General features: G+C 42.7%; 1 protein-coding gene across 8 annotated transcripts in view; it reads left to right on the top strand.

Moving 5' to 3' along the window:
• The window catches only part of EDD1 (glycine-tRNA ligase), a 508,476-nt gene that overhangs the window by 371,882 nt on the left and 115,828 nt on the right, over nt 1-20,766 (top strand). For 7 of the 8 annotated variants that reach the window (XM_089415669.1, XM_089415674.1, XM_089415666.1 and 4 more), the window contains 3 exons: nt 3,099-3,189; nt 3,275-3,379; nt 3,492-3,530. In XM_089415669.1, the coding sequence (XP_089271795.1) occupies nt 3,099-3,189; nt 3,275-3,379; nt 3,492-3,530 (235 nt within the window). Of the gene's footprint in view, nt 1-3,098; nt 3,190-3,266; nt 3,380-3,491; nt 3,531-20,766 lie in introns of those variants that run through there. The other variant, XR_016256845.1, reaches the window with a different exon arrangement.

Genomic DNA, 20,766 nt, shown 5'->3' with positions numbered 1-20,766 from the left:
TAGACCTCGAAGTGGCTCTGCTAACCCCTCAACAAACATGTAGATCCTCCGTGCCACGGATAGTTTTGGCACCATCACTGAAACCCTCAAGAAGTCTGCAATGCAGGTCTCTGGGTTCCCGGTCTATTTGAGCCTCGTCAGCTCAACAAAGTGTTGTTCCGGATCCCTCTAGTCAAACCTCTCTATCAATCTCCTGGTGAACTCGGCATATGTCGTCACTGTGGAGTGTCTGAGTGTAACCATCCCATGGAACCACCAGTCCTGGGCCTCACCATCCAAATGTAATGTCGCCACCTTGATGGCCTCTGTCTCTGACATCTGGTTAAGCTGGAAGTAGATGTCCAGCTTCTCCACCCAAGACTTTGCCGAACTGTTTGATGAGCCATCAAACGTAGGCAAGTGGAATCTACTAGCTGTGCAGTGGGTGTCTCCATCATGATAATGCCGGTATCCTCTCTGATGGTTGCGAGGTCTACTATCCCGCTGGAGCTGAACAAAGTCTTTGAATGAGAGAGAATCCCTAAACTCCTGCCCATAGGCCTGGTACTCTGCAAAATAATCGCCCATATGACCAGGCTTTGCCTCCTGCTGGGCTCCGGCCCTCATGTCTGCTCCTAGGAAAGTGGGCATGGTAGACCGTGTAGGGGCATGTGAGGCCATCTGCTGAGTAGTAGCACGCTGAGTGGCATCCTGCTCTGCCAAATGTTGGGATGTACCCGATCCCTCACCAACCAGGAAAACCTGTGGGTTCTCACGCTATCTAGCCTCCACCGTCGTGAATCTCTGCCCCATCACCTCGATCTGCCTCGACAGATCCTACACTAATTTGAGGAGCATGTCCGCAAATCTCTTTTCGTCCTCATTTGCCATCGGATCCTCTTTCTCTGCGTCCACCACAGGCTCCTCCTGTTTTGTGTTCACCACAGGCTCCTCTTGTTCTGTGTCCACCACCCGAACACAGTCTCCCTCTCCATAGGTGTTCTCCAACCTATGCTCAATATCTCTGTATTTCCTACCTTTGTAATAGATGTAGGGCTTCTCCCTCAGTGTCATAGACTGCTAACTCCACAGGCTAAGCCAAATCTATGCTCGGATACCACTGTAATATCCCTTATCAAGGGTATCCCTCAATCACAAGCAAACTCCAGCCAGAGATGGGCTGGGAGGGCGTTTACCAGATATGTCGCCTCCAAAAAGAGGACGAGATCTCGAGGCTACCTGGCCCTTTCCAGACTCTGTCTAAGAGTATAGGAGAAAAACACGCAAGTGGTATAAGTAGTCGAGGAGCTCAAAGAGATGAAAAAAAATAACAGTAGTGCAACATACAATAATGTATACATGGGATATAAGTAGATACTCGAGAGATGCAGAGAGAAATGCGAAGCCATTTTATTATACTGAGTAATGGAAAGAGTACAAGAGGTGATCAGAAAGATAGCACCTCGACTTGCACGAGGCAAGTGAAGAAATACACTCAGAATGGTAAGGAAATGGCCTCTCTCTAAACTGCGTCCAAGCTGCCGGAGAACTGCTGTGCTGCTGCTACTGCTGGAATCAAGTGAGGATTTGAGGTTGTTCCCCCCCTCAGAAAATGCTGAAACTCTAGAATCAACCTCCGCTCAATAAACCCAGAAAAGACTAGAAAGATTTTCTAAAATAGCTGACCCCCGAAAATCACCCCCTTGAGGATCTACGCTATCCGTCAAGGCTCTGCGCTGCCCCTGAAGAGAATCCTCCAAAACTCTACCCGAGACTCTGCCAAAATCCTCCAATATGCAAGGGCTGATCCCTTGCTCAATCTCCAAGCTCAAATCCTCCACATAAACCCAATCTGGAGCTCCTACCAAAAGAGACTACGTCCTCCCCTCTCAAGACTGCGCAGTCATCAGAATGCTCAGTTCCTCCTCAACTCTAGAGATCGCTCCTCTTGCAAAATACTGATGAAACTACCTTGCCCGAGCAGGCACTCGAAGTCCCCCGGGGCTAAGGGTGAGATCTCCGAACGGAGACACTCGATGCACTAAACAGTGCTGCAAACAGGCTAAATAGCCAGCGTGCTCTAAGTTGAAGTGACTAGCTCAAATGCAACATAATCCAATACCCAAATGAGGAGGTTCCTCTCTCCTTTATAGCGTTGGCCTCTCTCAAAACCCTAAGGCCCACCTCCTCCAACGTAGCCTCTCTCTTGCCACATGCTCCTTCTCCATCTGCACAGTCCCTCCAAGTGTCTACGTGGGCCCCCTTCTCTATGTGGTCCTTTGGCCCCCTTGGCTCCCCTTTTAAGTTACAACGTTGTGCTACTAGGGAGTAACTTTATTCAAAAAGTGAGTTATGTCCCCCTTTCCGTACCTTTTTATTTATAAATAACTATAGAAGGCAAAATTGAGCAAAATCAAATATTCCAATTAGCCATGGCTAATTAGGAATATTACAGAAGAGATTAGTTGCAGATTTGAAGGTGACAGTGAAGTTTATTGTAAGTTTGGAGCACTTTTTCCCAAGAAAATAAAATTAAGCTTCAAACCCTTAGGGAGACTCCCTTTGGTTGACAGGAACATGCATAGAATTGAGAGGTAGTGTGATTGGTGATGGGACACTCCCTTTTGTTTATCTGGACACTTTGGATGATATTTTGTCCAAGGGCATTTCCAGGCTACAGCATTGTCACTGAATGACATACTCCCTTTAGTTGACAGGAACATACATAGAATTGAGAGGTAGTGTGATTGGTCTTGGGACACTCCCTTTTGTTTATCTGGACACTTTATATGACATTTTGTCCAAGGGCATTTCCAGGCTACTGCATTGTCACTGAATCACATACTGCCTTGTCCTGGTATACCTGCATAGCAGCCAGAATTCTTCTCCACCAGATAGCCTCACAACTTGCAATTGCTGTTGCAATGTAATTTGCTTCCATTGACGATAGAGCCACAATTGTTTCTTGTTACTCAGCCAAGATACCGCTGATTAAATATGTATTTGGAATGATACTGCCCATTATCTTGTGTTTCCCTCTCATAGTGCACTTTTTAGAAGTTTGTGTAAAATGCTACTACTGTCATTTATCTAATGAATAATTTATCTGTATGTCACAGGCTGGATAGTTTGGTTGGTCTATTTGCAGTAGGTTGTCAACCTTCTGCAACTAGTGATCCATTTGGTCTGCGGAGGCTTTCACATGGGCTTGTAAGCAAAATTCTAATGAACTGTTAATATTAAGCATGTCTTATTTGTTTGTGACTTGACAACACTCAGTTTCAAAGCTATGCAGGTGCAAGTGTTAGTAGAAAATAAAAAAAATGTGGATCTGAACATGGCCATACAAATAGCAGCAGATGTCCAGCCATTACATATCTCACCTTCCGTCATAACTGATGTGAGAAACTGATTTTATGTGCAATAATTCAATACCATCACAACCTCTAGAAATTGATTATGAATAAATTCAGTCAAAGTGATTTTCTGCTAAACTTTTATTGCAATTGCAGGTGCATCTCTTTGTGACAAGGAGGCTTGAGCAACTTCTGGTTCGTTCACTAACTTTATCCTGGTTGCCTTGATTGAACATGTGTAATATCTTAGTTTTCTTCTGTGTGCACAGAAAAAAGGCATGTCTTTTCAAATTTATTACCGTTTGAATGAATATCCATTAGATGATAGATGGATCTTTTATTTTTTACCTTGGAAGTATCCTATATTGTAGATGGATAAAGGTGTGCACCTTCAAACCCAGAATTATGAGTAATACACTGAACATTCCGATATAATTTTGGTCTTATTTTGAAAATCTAAGCCAAAAACCTTGCAAGAAAAGAGCAGCATATTTAAAAAACTCCCCACTACAGTGATGATTTGGAGATATCTACGAAATAGAGAGCATATCAATTTCTTGAGGTGGATGATGTACAACAGTAAAACAAATAGTCAAACTTCATGAGCCATATCATTTTCATATGGTTGGGAAGAAGACATTTTGGATATGACATATCTTATTCAGCTATGGAGGAAGAATCCACTAAGGACTGTTGTCTAAATGTGGAACTCAAGTCCTTACAATTGGGCTTTATTAAAATAATATGCATCTTATTGGATTGCTAATGCTGATAACAATGACTGTCCAAATGGAAAACTACCAAGTATAAGTTTAAGTAGCTTTGATCTTTTGCATTGTAGGCCCTGAATCTGAAGGTAGAGTATTAATTGGTATATTTTCAATGGTTTCTGAGTAGCATTGTCGACCCTGTATTCTTGCATTTGCATTTACCATATGATATTATAATGTACACACATTTTTGATAAATAAAAGCTAGTAATAGTACAAAATATAATACACAATTGGGAAAGCCTGATGTTGTACCCCTCGATTAAGTGTTTTATGGCCTTTATTTCTGAGTTTTCCTCATCTTTTTAGACTTTTCCTATGTTGAATTTTTTTAGCTATGGCCAGTCTTCATAATTAAAGTTTTAACCCTCCAAATATATATATGAAATGATAAATATAAATGTGGATTTCAAGTCAGCTTCAAAAGAGAGAATTAGAATATTTAAAGTTCAAAATTTAATTTATTTTCCCTCCAATAGATCAAGTCAGCCAGCCCCAAAAGTACAAGTCAGTTCAATGAATCAGTGTAGATAATATTGGCGAAATATCGCCGAATAGCGTAAATATTGCGATATTTTCGGCGAGCCGAAATATCGCCGAGAAAATATTGCGATATTTTCTGCTCCCGAAAATATCGCGATATTTCGGCAAAATATCGCGTGACGATATAAAATATTGCCGGGCGTGTTTTTCCGCGGCTACAAAAAGGAAAAATTGGTTTTTTTTCTTCATTTCTGTTTCTGAGCATTGGAGAAGGAACGGAAAGAGTTTTGTGGTGCTTGTTAAGGAGGGTTTGAGGATCAAACAACGATTATCACCACCAATTAAGATTTTTTTGTGGATCAAAGATTGAAGAATAGTGAGACAAACTTCATTTCTTCCATTAACAGTTATGTTCTTAAAAACCCTTATGTTAATGATTTTTTCATAGATTTAGGGTTATGCTTGCTTGCATCTTTGCCTACCAACATTTTGTTTCTTTGTTTTTTTCCATTTGCTATGATTTCATGCCCATGAACCAATGCAAGGGTTTTCTCCATTTTTTTTTTTTCAACTTTCTTATGCACCGTCTTATTGCCATTTTTCATTCACATTGCAAAATGCAAATAATGTAGTAATTTTTTTTGAATGAGGTGGTTATTACTTATTATTTTTTCATTTTGTGTTGGGGGGTTTAACGTCAATTTTTTGTTTTTTTTGTGCCCTAGGTTTGAATTAGTTCACTACAAATGTCAAATATGCCAAAAGCCTTGGACCCATTTTGGGAGTATGGGGAGGCTGTTGGTGGGGCAAATCAAGCATATATATCATGCAAATTGTGTGGGACCAAGATGTCAGGAGGGGTTACACGATTGAAATACCATCTGGCTAGACTCTCTGCATATGATGCAGATGTAATGCCTTGTATGGTTTCTAGTGCAGAGGTTACACAAAAAGCTCGTGAAGCAATCGCTGAACAAGACAGAAAGAAAGCTGCTAGGGAGAGGCCAATGGTCTCAGATAGATAGCTGCTAGTTTTATTTGTTTTGCAACTTTTGCTACATATAAGTTTATAACTCATGATGATGAAATACTTTTAAAGTTTTATATATGTGAACTTATTTTGTTTGAGTCCTTGATTGGAAAATTATCACTATCAAGGATCAGCAAGATATGTGATGTTATTTTGTTTGAGTCCTTGATTGGACAATTATCAGGGATCAGCAGGATTCGGTATCGCCTTTGAAGTTTGATGTATCATTTCTATTAGACATCATATATATCAGTGCCTTCTTCATATTTATGTGCCAATGTGTTTAGTTCATGTTGTTATTGCTTTATATGTTTAGAAATCTGAAAAAAAATGAATATATTATGCATTTTTTATGCTTGCCGATATTTGCCGATATTTTTCTGATATTTTCGCCAAGATTGCCGATAAGATATTTTCTGGACCCTCGCCGATATTTTCCCGATATCGATATTATCAACACTGCAATGAATAGACACACCAATTCGGGCTCTTTTGATCACTATTTAAAGGTCATTTTGTTGATTTCTGGTACCATTGGATGTGCTCTAAGCCTCACAATTTGCAAGGAGGTTTGAACACATGCATTCTCCAATTCCCAGAAATTGTTTTGGGAAATTACACCCGGAGAAAATTTTATTAAAATAATTAATTATTTTTAATGGAGGCCTAAGTCTAAACTTAGGGAATTAAAATAATTAAAGGGTATTAATCTAAACTGTGGGTGAAACTTATAGAAGCAGATGGAGATCGATTCCAAATGATTTGAGCCATTGATTAGGATCTAATTTGGGCCGTTGTTTTTCAACTGGAGGATTATAAGGACATTGATGGGTAGTTGGAGAACACATCGAGTGAAGACCAAAAGATAGAATTTCTGAAGAAGAGCAACTGCCAGAGAGGAATTCGAAGTGATCTTTTGCAGTGAGGGGCATGGATAGTTCTGGTTGGAGATTTTTCCTGATTTGGGAATACTTAGCCGAGGCAAAGAGAGATCCAGCTGAGGCAATGCAGAGCCAAGGAGGTTGATGCAGGGCCACACAGAGGAACCGCAAAAGCCTAGAGGGAATCCGTAAATTTGCTGGAGAGATCGATTTCTAGCGCTGGAAGCTGGGGTGTGAATTTAGGAGGGCATAAGTCGAAATCTCAGAGGCAAATCGATCAGCCGAGAGCAGTGATGTAGACCCCAGTAGCTATGATGTAGGGCCTACGCAGTGATTTTGTAGAGACTGTGCAGAGGCAACCAGGGGCTATCCATTCAATCGCTGTATCAACCAGGATTTCCAGTGACAGTGTGAGGTAATCCCACTGATCTCTCTGTCAGTATTATTCTCTGTATTGGATAGCCAACAAGGCATCCAGAGATTGTATTCAGAAAACTTTTGCATAATAATAAAACCCTCAGTTGCTGCATAGGTTTTCCCACATTGGGTTTTTCTGGGGACACTTGTCCAAAAACAACTGTGTAGATGTGTTGTGTATTTCTTTCTTGTTTAGTTTCTTATTTCCGCATTTTATTTAAATGGTGAAGGATGCAGTGTATTAGTTTCAGTGTTTATTGTAGGAAACAATAAATAATTTTGTTCAGTAATTAACAAATAGAAGAAACATAATCAGTTAATGCAGTAGAAATTTGGGGCTTCCAAATTTTCACATGGTATTAAAGCTCCAGGTGAAACAATAGAGCAATGTCAGAAGAGCCTAGTGTTGAAGGAAGAAGGGAGTTCAAAATTCCTGCAAAGGCAGCAATTCGAATCCCCAGAGGGACTGTGCAGTTCAAGCCAGGAGGGCAAAATTTTCGTGGTAAATCTCTCTCTAAGTTGACAGAGAGGTAGGATTTTCAAATCGAAATCCGTCAGTGGCAGAGGGAGCAGCACATCAAAAGCTTCAACGAAGAGGGGTTTTTGGTTTGACCGTAGTTTTCTGTAGGCAGTTGCTGGGCAGGAAGACGTTAAAAGGAAGAAGAGACACTTGAGGGAGTTTCTTCCTCAGAGAATTCCTAGCTAGGGAATTGGAATTCTCATTTTCTAAGCAACAACAGGAGAGAGGAGGTCATTCAACATTTTCGTTTGGTAGAGATGGCAACCAGTGGATTGAGAGACCAGGATAAGTTGGATGGGGCATCCAACTATGTGATTTGGAAGGCAAGGATGTGATGCCTTCTGGATGAGCATTTTCTCAAAACATACATCGACAACGTGGTAGTTGTACCTGCAGATCCAGGTCAATTCAAAAGGTACAAAGGATAAATGGCAAAGACAAAGAGACTGATCCTCGACGGAGTGAAGGATCATGTAGTCTATCACATCGCTGACAGAGGGACTGCCAAGGAAATGTCGGATGCTTTGTCTACACTATATCAGGGATCTTTCGAGCAATGGAGGATGTACTTGGAGCAGAAGATGAGATCTATGCAGATGCAGAAGGGGGAACACATTGATCTGTTCCTCACTAAGCTTCAGGAGACCCGAGACGCGCTGGCAGCTGTGGTCTCAACACCTCAAGATTCCGAGATGGTAAGACTGGCCTTGAATTCAGTTTTTGAGGAGTGGTAACTTTTTGTCCAGAGCATCCTTGGCAGGGCGACTTTGCCAGACTGGGATGGAACATGGGCAACTCTTAAGGAAGAGGAGTTGAGGAGAGACTTGGTCAAGTGTAAACTTGACGGAAGCAGCGATAGTGGGTCGAAGCCCAAGGAGGAGGAAGAAAATGCAACCCTCACATCCAAGAGGTAGCAAGAGCAACGGAAGGAGAAGAAAGGTATTTCGAAGATTAAATGCTTAAGGTGTGGTGAATTCAGTCACTATGCAACACAGTGTCCTCTCAGGAAGAAAGACAAAGATGAGAAGCATGATTCGAAGGTTGCAGTCATGAAGATCGAGGAGGAGTTTGCCATGACAACCCACATACCTCCAGGAGGGAGGTGGGGTGATTTAGAGTTGTAGTTTGAAGGGAATGCAGATGGGCAGGATCTTTGAGGAGCCCACCTCTTGGATCAATACCTTGCTACGGGAGCCCAAATCAAAAGTAGCAGGATGGACTAGTGTTAGTTGGTGCAGAAGGGTGTTGGAGTGACAGTTGCAGTGGCTAGGAGCGCCAGAGACTGAGCAGTGCAGAGCAGATTTGGCAACAGTGCAGTTGGCACATTGCAGAAGCTTCAAAGGGTCAGTGTAGAGACCGACAGCAGTTAGAACTCCAACAATTGATGCATCATGTTGAACACCAGTTCAGTAATTTGGGATGCTTTTCTATTGTTGTTGTAGTAGCAACAACAACTGGAGAAGGATGCAGTGTTGGCAGTGGAAGGGCCAACAGTAGGACGAATGCAGGATTTGAGGGGAAGTTGCAGTACAGATGCAGTGTTGGAAGTGGCAGTGTCAGCAACAACACATATGCAGCATTTGCGCAACAGCTGGTGGGCAGAGATGTCAGACATCGACAATGCAAAGGGAGATGTTAGAGAGAAGCAAGTTGCATTACTAGAGCACATTCCTCACTAAGAGGGAGTATTGATTTTTGGTCGCATTGGATGTGCTCTAAACCTCAAAATTTGTAAGGAGACTTGGACACATGCATTCTCCAATACCCATAAATCATTCTGGGAAATTCCACCTGGAGACAGTTTTATTAAAATAATTAATTATTTTTAATGGAGACCTAAGTCTAAACTTAGGGAATTAAAATAATTAAAGGGTATTAATCTAAAATGTGGGTGAAACTTCTAGAAGAAGACGAAGATCGAGTCCAAATGATCTGAGCCATTGATTAGGATCTAATTTGGGTCGTTGGTTCTCAACTAGAGGATTATAAGAAGGACATCGATGGGCACTTAGAGAACACATCGAGTGAATATTAGAAGATAGAATCTCTGAAGCATAGCAACGGCCGGAGAGGAATTCAAAGTGATCTTTTGCAGTGAGGGGCAGGGATAGTTCCGGTTGGAAATTTCTCCTGATCTAAGAATACTCAACAGAGGAGGCAGAGAGAGATCTAGCAGAGGCAACGTAGAGCTAGAGAGGCTGATGCAGGGCCACATAGAGGCAATGCAAAAGCCCAGAGGGAATTTGTAAATTTGTTGGAGAGATCGATTTCTGGAACCGGAAGCCGGGGTGTGAGACCGAGAGAGCAGAAGTTGAAATCTCAGAGGCAAATCGATCAACCAGGAGTAGTGACATAGACGCCAGTAGCTGTGATGTAGGGGCCTATGCAATGATTGCGTAGAGACTGTGCAGAGGCAACCAGGGGTTGTCCATTTAATGGTTGGATCAGTGATGATTTCAATTTTCCAGTGATAGTGTGAGGTAATCTCACTAATTTCCCTATCAATATTATTCTCTGTTATTTTGGACTAATGTCCCCAGAAAAACCCAATGTGGGAAAACAGGTGCAACAAGGGAGGATTTTATTATTCAGCAATTTTCTTGTACAACAGTGTGCCAAACTGGCTTACCCACAGATAAACAAACTTCCAGCACTTTTCTAAACCCAACGTAGGCCCTAGTGACCTATGCTACAGCCTGAAACCCTCCGCGTCAGCCTGAAAACCCTTTGCGTCAGCCTATTGAGGCTCTATGCAGCGTCTTTGGGCTTTTGCATCACACCTGCAATGTCTACGTGGATGACGCAGGCCCTTCTGGCTCTGTGCAGTCTCTGCTGCCTCTGCGTGGCTTCCTCTGGTTCTGCGTCTGCCTCTTCTGTGCTAATCTACCATCTCTCTGTTCCGTAGTTGCTACCTTCTGACTGCTCTCCTGACCACTGGTTCAATTTCAAAGCAAACCCCGCTCCAGAAATTGAACTGACTGGTCTCCCTCAATGTGTTCTCCAAGTGCCTCTTAAGCCTCTTCTTATACTTTTTTTGTTGACATCTCAACGGCTGAGATTAAGTCCCTAATCAATGGCTAAGATTAGATCTGGCTTGATCCATGTCTTTTGGACCATTCTAACACAGATTCATATCAATACACATTAATATTTTATTTTCCCTAAGTTTAGACTTAGGGACTCCATTAAAAATATTAATTATTTAATATCTCCTGATCTGTTTAGAATCTACCCAAGCCCTTTCTGGGTATTGGAGATCTTATGTGCCCCAACCTCTCCACCAAATTTCGTGGCTAGAGCACATCCGATGCTACCCCGAATCAACACTCCCTCTTAGCGAGGACTATGCTCTAGCAATACTCTTCACTGAGTATTACTCTAATCATCTGGCATCGATACTTGTGCTGATGCTAGGCCTTCTTGTCCGACATCATCTGCACTGCTACCTCCTATACTGCTGCCCATGACTCTGCTACTGCCACTGCTGCACCTATACGACAGCTCCCTCTGCATTCGTGTTGTTGCTGGTCCTTTCTCCCAACACTACATCCTCACTGCAACTTCCTCTGCATCTGTGCCATTGTTGGTCCTTTCTCCCTGTTAGTGTCGGTCCTGAAAGCCCTCCATCAGTGATCAAAGCTCTTTGCATTTTCATTAGTAGGTGTCTCATCAGTGTCAAAGTTTGCATCCCGTTAGGCATGCCATAACCCTGATGGAGGAGCTGGTCTATTTATACCCCTCTTGGCTTTGCTGGATCAGGTCATATCAGTGATTGAGCTTTTCAAGCTTGTCTTGTTTTGTCTTAAGGTCAAAGGTCCTAGGTCTAGGGTTTTGGTCATTTGTCTCAGCAAGGTCATGTCTTTGAAAGTCCTTGAGTGCCCAACAAGCCAGAGGGAGGTTTGTAAACATGTTTCTTTGATATTTTCATCATGTACAGTTCATTTCTAACCTTGGATTTAAAAACTCTGTTTTTAAAGCCAAGGTCATGTTAAATTTTTGTAAAAAGAATGAAATTCCAAAAAGTCTTCAAAAAGGCAGCAATAACCCTGGTCCCCTTGCCACAGTCCCTCAGATGATCTACCTGCAAAAAGAATCAAGGCAAAGCACTCAAAAAGTCAAATTCAGAGTAAAGGAAACCAAGAAATCAGTGTTTTAAAAAGTGTCAAAAATAAACTTTATAAAGTGGGTTTATGGATGAAATCTTTTCAAATGAAGTTTATAAAGGTTCAACTTCCCCCCTTTTATTCTCATTGTGCATCCCAACGATTGAAAGAGTGGTTTGAGAGAGTGATTGGCAAAAGGAGCAAAATCGCAGTGATTTCGGGTAGCAGAATGGTGCGCGACCCGTTGAAGGTGGTGCGCGACCTGTTGGGCGGTGCGCGACCCGTCCAGAACCTTTCCACAGTGCAAAATTACTAGGTGCGCGACCCGTTGGGAGGCCTGCGCGACCCGTTGAGCTGTTTGCCTCCAAACTTCAAACGAATTCCTCATCTCCCTTCAACTCATCTCAATCGGTCGAGCATAGATTTCAACACCTTTTGCAGGCAGAGACAACAGTTTAGTTTGTCCACTTTGATCCAAAACCATGTCAGAAACCGAAACTTATGAGCAAAGTGATGACCATTCATCATCTACAGAGGTTGAGGAACAGAGGAGGCCTCGTAGAGGGGGTAAGGGAGGACATCATAAGCGGGAGGAGCCTACTTCTTTGGCAGAATTACAGGCCTGTCCTTTGGCAGTGAATTGCTTCTAGTACATGTCTTGCTATTAGTTTTGTGAGAGGATCTCTTAGATTCAGCATCATAGAGAGTTGGCCCGCTTGTTTGTCTTACACCTCCATGATGGACATATCACTCTGGCAGGGGTGAACTTCATATTGACACCTGAGGTGATCTCACAGGCTACAGGGATACCAAATGTGGGTGAGGTGTGGCCTAAGCGCAGATTGCTTGATTTTGTTCACTTTGAGCCCTATGTCCGGCCATCATTCGTGAGACTTTTGACGGGTGTTTTCCCATTCAGATTTCTCCGGAGCGAGTATGCTCCCCTCATGAGGCTTATTATGCATTATTTTACCTGTGAGGGCAGATTTTCACAGGTGTATTCATATCACATTCGCCTTTTGATGCATTTTACCCGAGTGCGGATGATGAACATCCCGGTCTTCTTGTTTCATAACATTCAGAGGATGGTGCCCATGTTGCAGAGGAAGACCCCGGCCCAGCAGTACAGGAGCCTTTGCCATTATGGTTTGATTCAGCTAGTAGTATTGCATCAGTTGACACAGCAGGGCATCTCATGGGAGGAGTTCATCTCTCGTGAGTTTTTCACAGTGTCACCTCAGCCACATCAGGAGGTCATTCATGAGGAGGGAGGACCATCTCAGCAGCCTGATGCTCTCGTCACCCGACATGTTAGCTCCACTCCTTTGGTCACTTATCAGAAAGGCCCAAGGGCCTTATTTGCTGCAGCTAGGCGACTACTATCTCCACAGCAGGTGGAAGGGGTCTCGCCTTCATCTTCAGCTCAGCGAGTGTTATCTCCACATCAGGTGGAAGGGGCCTCGCTTTCTTCATCAGCACAGGTACTGCAGAGGGGCAAAGAGCCCATGATTCATGAGGATCCGGTGATTGATCTTGAGGTCAGTTCTCCTAGCCAAGAGGCGAAGGAGATCATTCAGCATCTCAGGGCTGAAAATGATGTTTTACAGAGGAGACTTGAGGGTGCTCAATGGACCATCACTTACCTGGAGCAGCGGAACACACAGCTAGAGGAGGAGAAGGCACTTGATGAGCTATGGAGGATTCGTAGCGACCGAGTCTTGAACCGTAGGAGGCCCGGTGATCCATTGCCTGCTGACCGAGAGTCATTGCTCATTCAGGAGAATGCCCACTTGGAGAGGCTGTTGGCTAAGGCCAACCAAGAGAAAAAGCTGCTGAGAAACATGAAGAATCACTATTGGGCAAGAATGCATGTTTGCAAGGCCAAAATGAAAATGTTCCAAAGGAGGTTGTCCGAGACTCTTAGGCGGAAGAAGAAGACCAACCCACTCCGTATCTTGGCTGAGGCATCCCTCAAGGATCATGGCACTCACTAGCATCAGCCACAGCACAAATCCCAAAATTTTTTGAGAATTTTGGGTAATTTTGGTATTTTTGGGAAATTTACAGGTTTTGGCTTCTCAACGGGTCTCACCCTCGGTGAGACCCTTTGTCATCGTAGCTCCGTTTTGCAAAAACTCAACATTTCTAGATTTGTCATACAAAGTTACACATGCCTATGGATGGACTTGAGTTTTTATGGAGTTTTGGGCCTCGAAAAGGTCAAAATACAGGCAAAATTTGACTTTCTGCCCCTTTTTTGAGTTGCAGAAGCAGTCTTGGGAGAATTGACTTTTGATTGGGCAAATGACCTCCAAATCCAAAAATTCCAGTTGGGTTGGAAAGTAGACTCAGAGACCTTTCCAACGAGCTATCCTGCACCTCATTCTGACACCGGGAAGGCCTCCAAACAGAGCTCCAAAGTGCGCGACCCGTTGAGGAAATGTGCGCGACCCGTTGAGGAAATTGTGCCAGATTTGACCAGTTCAGCCCAGAAAACGCAGTTTGGCTCCAGTTTGACTTTTTGAGGTGGATGGTGGTCCTCTTGGATGTAATTGTGACATTTTTTGGATACTTTTACTCTTGTTTAACTCTTCTAGAAGTTTCTTGCATGTAAAGGGTAAAAATTGAATGTATGAACTGGTTTCCAAGTTTATAGAGGCAAGTTGTTTTGACTGCCTATTTTCTAGTGCTTAGTTTAGAAGTGGTTCAAACAGCTCCTAGGATAGTGAGCTCGACCCATGGAGGCAGGGAAAGAGGTTAGATCATCTATATTATGTACTTTCTTGCTCATTTTCATGGTTGGACTCTTGAGAGAGAAGCTATCATTGTATATTTTCACTGTATTTCTGCAATTTTTGGCTAAGGAAGACTAGGGTTTTGCAGTCATCTTTGGGATTCTTATGGACTCATGTGTTGATGGTGTGTTTCTCCATGTTATTGTAAGCTTTGTTATGTGATTCATTTCCTTTCTATACTGCTGCATATTAAACAAATGAAGTGTTAAAGTAAGAATTCATGCTTGCCATGCTCTGCTTTTAAATTTGTTTAATTTCTATGTTTTCTACTGTCTAAAGAGAATTCAAATTCATTGTTTGCTCTCTTTAGCCTTCTTATCTTTCTTTCCTAATCATCCACTTCAGCTAAAGACATCAATACAGGCTCCTACCTCGCCCCAAAGACCCCCCTGCAGAAACTGTGTCCAATCCCCGCACCCTAAATTGCAGCTCCTCAATTTGCCACCAAAAACCCCAAAAAACCCCAAATCAACCTTTTAAATCAGTTTACTAGCCTAATATCAGTGTTACCTTGTTGGTCATCTCATCCCATTGAAGATCTACCGAGATTGACCGGAGAGAGCCTTCTCCTGCCCCGTAGGGCTAGCTACGAGGCTGAATGGTTTGATGTAGCCTTGAGGTTTACCTTTCTCAGCCTGAGGTAAAATTTCAAGTGCTAACATACTGGCGACCATACTGGGGAGAACAAATTAATCGTTTGCTCATTGACGTGTTATTTCATAAGTCTTAGACGGAGCCTGAAGTTATGCCAGGTAGCCTTCGAAACGCTCTTTCTTTGCATAAGCGGAAGTAGATAAACGCTGCTTTAGTCCATCTCCGTGAGCTTGTGAATACAACACTTCATTTGCATTTTACCCCAGTACATATATCAAGTTCAGATCTGATTGTTGATGGTGGACAACGATCAGACACTTGAAAGGCTGAAATCATTCACTGACGACTCCTTCACTGAAAAATCCAGAGATCAATGCTTCATGGTGACTTCACTGCAGAGAGATCAGTAGCTTTGAGATTTTCAAGATGGATCGGATTGCAAGAAGATATGCTCCCTTGAGCCGAGATCACATCCCCGGTTTTCCAAATAAAATTCCAAAGGTAGATTGGTCAAGGAATCTGCCTATATTTAATGATGATGGTAAGAAGGACGCTGCTCTACATCTGGTTAGATTTCATATGCATATTCGCAAGTTGAAGGTGGATTTTCCTGAAGATTGCTTGATGAAGATATTCTTGGCCACTCTGGAAGGTAAAGCCCAATCATGGTATGAAAGTTTGCCGCCTGCTTGTATTTACTGTTTAAAGGATTTTCATGCTATGTTCATTGAACGATATAAGGACTCTTATCCATCATTAAATTTAGTTCAAGACTGTTGCAAGCATGCCTATAGTTTTATTGAAAGCCTTGAGAAGTTTTATGAAGATGATAATTTCATGGATGAAGAGATCATGGAAGCCTTGTATGAAAAGCCGTTTCAGCAGCACATAGAAATATTAGAGGATACTTGTCAAGATCAGCAGGTTGAAGATGGCCATATGGCTGTAATTGATGAAAGAGAAGAACTTGTTTCAGATCTGCCCACAGAAGAAGACATCGTGCAAGGTAGCCAAGATTCAATTTTAGAACGTAATGCAGTCAACTCAGCTATTTCAGAACAAAATTCAGATCATGGTGACCAAGAATACCTTGTGCCGAATCCTGAAAAGGAGAGTTTTGTTGTTGAAATCATGGACAAAGTTCTTGATCCAAATGTCCTTATGCCATCAGAACAGAGCCTGCATGAGGAGGTAATTCAGCCAGCTCATGAACATCAAGATGAGATCTTTGTTCAAGTAAGTGAAAACTCTTCTTTCAATCATAATTTGGATAGTTTGATTGCCATGTCATATGAAGATGATCAACAATGTTTCCAAGTTTCAGAAGATCAGGACTGTCATTCAGATTTTTCATGTTTTTCATGTTATTTCAAGAAGACAAGACTTGTTTGAGCAAAGGGAAACAGAAAGTCTTATCTCCTTTGTCTGAAGAGGAGATAGATCAGCTTTTGAAAGGTCATGCTACAACCCAAGCTAAAGCAAATCGGCAGTGTGCACATGGTCACGAAAGTGTTGGTGAAACTTCTTCCTCTTTTGAAAATGATGACAGTCTTGTAATTAGTTTTATAGATCAGCAAACAGATAATAGTTTCTTTCATGAAGATGATAAGGTTGTCATGTTTGATGATCTTGAAGATTGTTTTCTATTTAAGAATGACCTAGACCATAAAGTTGAGGAATATAAGCTTGAGAGAGACAATATGTCAAAATTTCTCACAGTCAAGGAATTTACAGCCAACACTCATATGGCAGAAACTTATACTTCTCTGTGCCTTCCTATCAATCAGCAACCCACTGTTCTTTCAGATCAGAATGAAGCGAGTACTTATATTTTTGCAGCTGGATCTCCAAACAAGGTAGTGCTTCAGGATTATCAAGATCCCTTTGGCGTTCTTTTGCAAGCATTAGAAAAGATAAATGTTGCCTGGTTCATTATCATAAGCTTTGGTTTCAGTGGTTATTTTGAGTTGCCTACAGGTTCATCGTTTCGCCTGCTCGAGATAAGCGAGAGCAGAAATTTGGTATGTAGCCATCTGCTGGATTGGTTACATTGGAAAGCTCATTATACATGATTGTATATATTTCATTAGTATGCAGGTGGTTGTCATCATGATTCCAAATCTTGATGGATTGCTGCCGTTTTTCCAAAAGCCTTGTAAAGTTCTGTTTTAAGTCGGTCATGAGTCATTTGTGTTTGGTCTGTTGAGTGAGTTTTTCAAGTTATTTCAGTTTGCCATCGAGTCAGTTTGAGTCAAGTTCCAGTTAAGTTTCAGTCAAGTTTTCATTCAATAAATGAGTCAAAGTCTTGTGTCGTTTGCCGAAATAATGACTCCATTGCCCAATGATTGAAAAGCACTGGTCTGCTCTCCCAGAGGTCTAAGGTTTTTGGCACCTCCAAGGAGCTACCATCCCCATTGGAGCCAATGTTAGTGTCGGTCCTGAAAGCCCTCCATCAGTGATCAAAGCTCTTTGCATTTGCATTAGTAGGTGTCTCATCAGTGTCAAAGTTTGCATCCCGTTAGGCATGCCATAACCCTGATGGAGGAGCTGGTCTATTTATACCCCTCTTGGCTTTGCTGGATCAGGTCATATCAGTCATTGAGCTTTTCAAGCTTGTCTTGTTTTGTCTTAAGGTCAAAGGTCCTAGGTCTAGGGTTTTGGTCATTTGTCTCAGCAAGGTCATGTCTTTGAAAGTCCTTGAGTGCCCAGCAAGCCAGAGGGAGGTTTGTAAACATGTTTCTTTGATATTTTCATCATGTACAGTTCATTTCTAACCTTGGATTTAAAAACTCTGTATTTAAAGCCAAGGTCATGTTAAATTTTTGTAAAAAGAATGAAATTCCAAAAAGTCTTCAAAAAGGCAGCAATAACCCTGGTCCCCTTGCCACAGTCCCTCAGATGATCTACCTGCAAAAAGAATCAAGGCAAAGCACTCAAAAAGTCAAATTCAGAGTAAAGGAAACCAAGAAATCAGTGTTTTAAAAAGTGTCAAAAATAAACTTTATAAAGTGGGTTTATGGATGAAATCTTTTCAAATGAAGTTTATAAAGGTTCAACTTTCCCCCTTTTTATTCTCATTGTGCATCCCAACGATTGAAAGAGTGGTTTGAGAGAGTGATTGGCAAAAGGAGCAAAATCGCAGTGATTTCGGGTAGCAGAGTGGTGCGCGACCCGTTGAAGGTGGTGCGCGACCTGTTGGGCAGTGCGCGACCCGTCCAGAACCTTTCCACAGTGCAAAATTACTAGGTGCGCGACCCGTTGGGAGGTGCGCGACCCGTTGAGCTGTTTGCCTCCAAACTTCAAACGAATTCCTCCATCTCCCTTCAACTCATCTCAATCGGTCGAGCATAGATTTCAGCACCTTTTGCAGGCAGAGACAGCAGTTTAGTTTGTCCACTTTGCTCCAAAACCATGTCAGAAACCGAAACTTATGAGCAAAGTGATGACCATTCATCATCTACAGAGGTTGAGGAACAGAGGAGGCCTCGTAGAGGGGGTAAGGGAGGACATCATAAGCGGGAGGAGCCTACTTCTTTGGCAGAATTACAGGCCTGTCCTTTGGCAGTGAATTGCTTCCAGTACATGTCTTGCTATCAGTTTTGTGAGAGGATCTCTCAGATTCAGCATCATAGAGAGTTGGCCCGCTTGTTTGTCTTACACCTCCATGATGGACATGTCACTCTGGCAGGGGTGAACTTCATATTGACACCTGAGGTGATCTCACAGGCTACAGGGATACCAAATGTGGGTGAGGTGTGGTCTAAGCAAAGGTTGCTTGATTTTGTTCACTTTGAGCCCTATGTCCGGCTATCATTCGTGAGACTTTTGACGGGTGTTTTCCCATTCAGATTTCTCCGGAGCGAGTATGCTCCCCTCATGAGGCTTATTATGCATTATTTTACCTGTGAGGGCAGATTTTCACAGGTGTATTCATATCACATTCGCCTTTTGATGCATTTTACCCGAGTGCGGATGATGAACATCCCGGTCTTCTTGTTTCATAACATTCAGAGGATGGTGCCCATGTTGCAGAGGAAGACCCCGGCCCAGCAGTACAGGAGCCTTTGCCATTATGGTTTGATTCAGCTAGTAGTATTGCATCAGTTGACACAGCAGGGCATCTCATGGGAGGAGTTCATCTCTCGTGAGTTTTTCACAGTGCCACCTCAGCCACATCAGGAGGTCATTCATGAGGAGGGAGGACCATCTCAGCAACCTGATGCTCCCGTCACCCGACATGTTAGCTCCACTCCTTTGGTCACTTATTAGAAAGGCCCAAGGGCCTTATTTGCTGCAGCTAGGCGAGTACTATCTCCACAGCAGGTGGAAGGGATCTCGCCTTCATCTTCAGCTCAGCGAGTGTTATCTCCACATCAGGTGGAAGGGGCCTCGCTTTCTTTATCAGCACAGGTACTGCAGAGGGGCAAAGAGCCCATGATTCATGAGGATCCGGTGATTGATCTTGAGGTCAGTTCTCCTAGCCAAGAGGCGAAGGAGATCATTCAGCATCTCAGGGCTGAAAATGATGTTTTATAGAGGAGACTTGAGGGTGCTCAATGGACCATCACTTACCTGGAGCAGCGGAACACAGCTAGAGGAGGAGAAGGCACTTGATGAGCTATGGAGGATTCGTAGCGACCGAGTCTTGAACCGTAGGAGGCCCGGTGATCCATTGCCTGCTGACCGAGAGACATTGCTCATTCAGGAGAATGCCCACTTGGAGAGGCTGTTGGCTAAGGCCAACCAAGAGAAAAAGCTGCTGAGAAACATGAAGAATCACTATTGGGCAAGAATGCATGTTTGCAAGGCCAAAATGAAAATGTTCCAAAGGAGGTTGTCCGAGACTCTTAGGCGGAGGCATCCCTCAAGGATCATGGCACTCACTAGCATCAGCCACAGCACAAATCCCAAAATTTTTTGAGAATTTTGGGTAATTTTGGTATTTTTGGGAAATTTACAGGTTTTGGCTTCTCAACGGGTCTCACCCCCGGTGAGACCCTTTGTCATCGTAGCTCCGTTTTGCAAAAACTCAACATTTCTAGATTTGTCATACAAAGTTACACATGCCTATGGATGGACTTGAGTTTTTATGGAGTTTTGGGCCTCCAAAAGGTCAAAATACAGACAAAATTTGACTTTCTGCCCCTTTTTTGAGTTGCAGAAGCAGTCTTGGGAGAATTGACTTTTGACTGGGCAAATGACTTCCAAATCCAAAAATTCTAGTTGGGTTGGAAAGTAGACTCAGAGACCTTTCCAACGAGCTATCCTGCACCTCATTCTGACACCGGGAAGGCCTCCAAACAGAGCTCCAAAGTGCGCGACCCGTTGAGGAAATGTGCGCGACCCGTTGAGGAAATTATGCCAGATTTGACCAGTTCAGCCCAGAAAACGCAGTTTGGCTCCAGTTTGACTTTTTGAGGTGGATGGTGGTCCTCTTGGATGTAATTGTGACATTTTTTGGATACTTTTACTCTTGTTTAACTCTTCTAGAAGTTTCTTGCATGTAAAGGGTAAAAATTGAATGTATGAACTGGTTTCCAAGTTTATAGAGGCAAGTTGTTTTGACTGCCTATTTTCTAGTGCTTAGTTTAGAAGTGGTTCAAACAACTCCTAGGATAGTGAGCTCGACCCATGGAGGCAGGGAAAGAGGTTAGATCATCTATATTATGTACTTTCTTGCTCATTTTCATGGTTGGACTCTTGAGGGAGAAGCTATCATTGTATATTTTCACTGTATTTCTGCAATTTTTGGCTAAGGAAGACCAGGGTTTTGCAGTCATCTTTGGGATTCTTGTGGACTCATGTGTTGATGGTGTGTTTCTCCATGTTATTGTAAGC

This window comes from Pinus tabuliformis, chromosome 6, assembly GCF_031772625.1.
Source record: "Pinus tabuliformis cultivar Carrire ecotype Pingquan chromosome 6, CPIR1, whole genome shotgun sequence".
Taxonomy (NCBI): Eukaryota; Viridiplantae; Streptophyta; class Pinopsida; order Pinales; family Pinaceae; genus Pinus; species Pinus tabuliformis.
The sequence above is the reverse complement of the archived record's forward strand: the minus strand, read 5'-3'. Positions and strand labels throughout refer to the sequence as shown.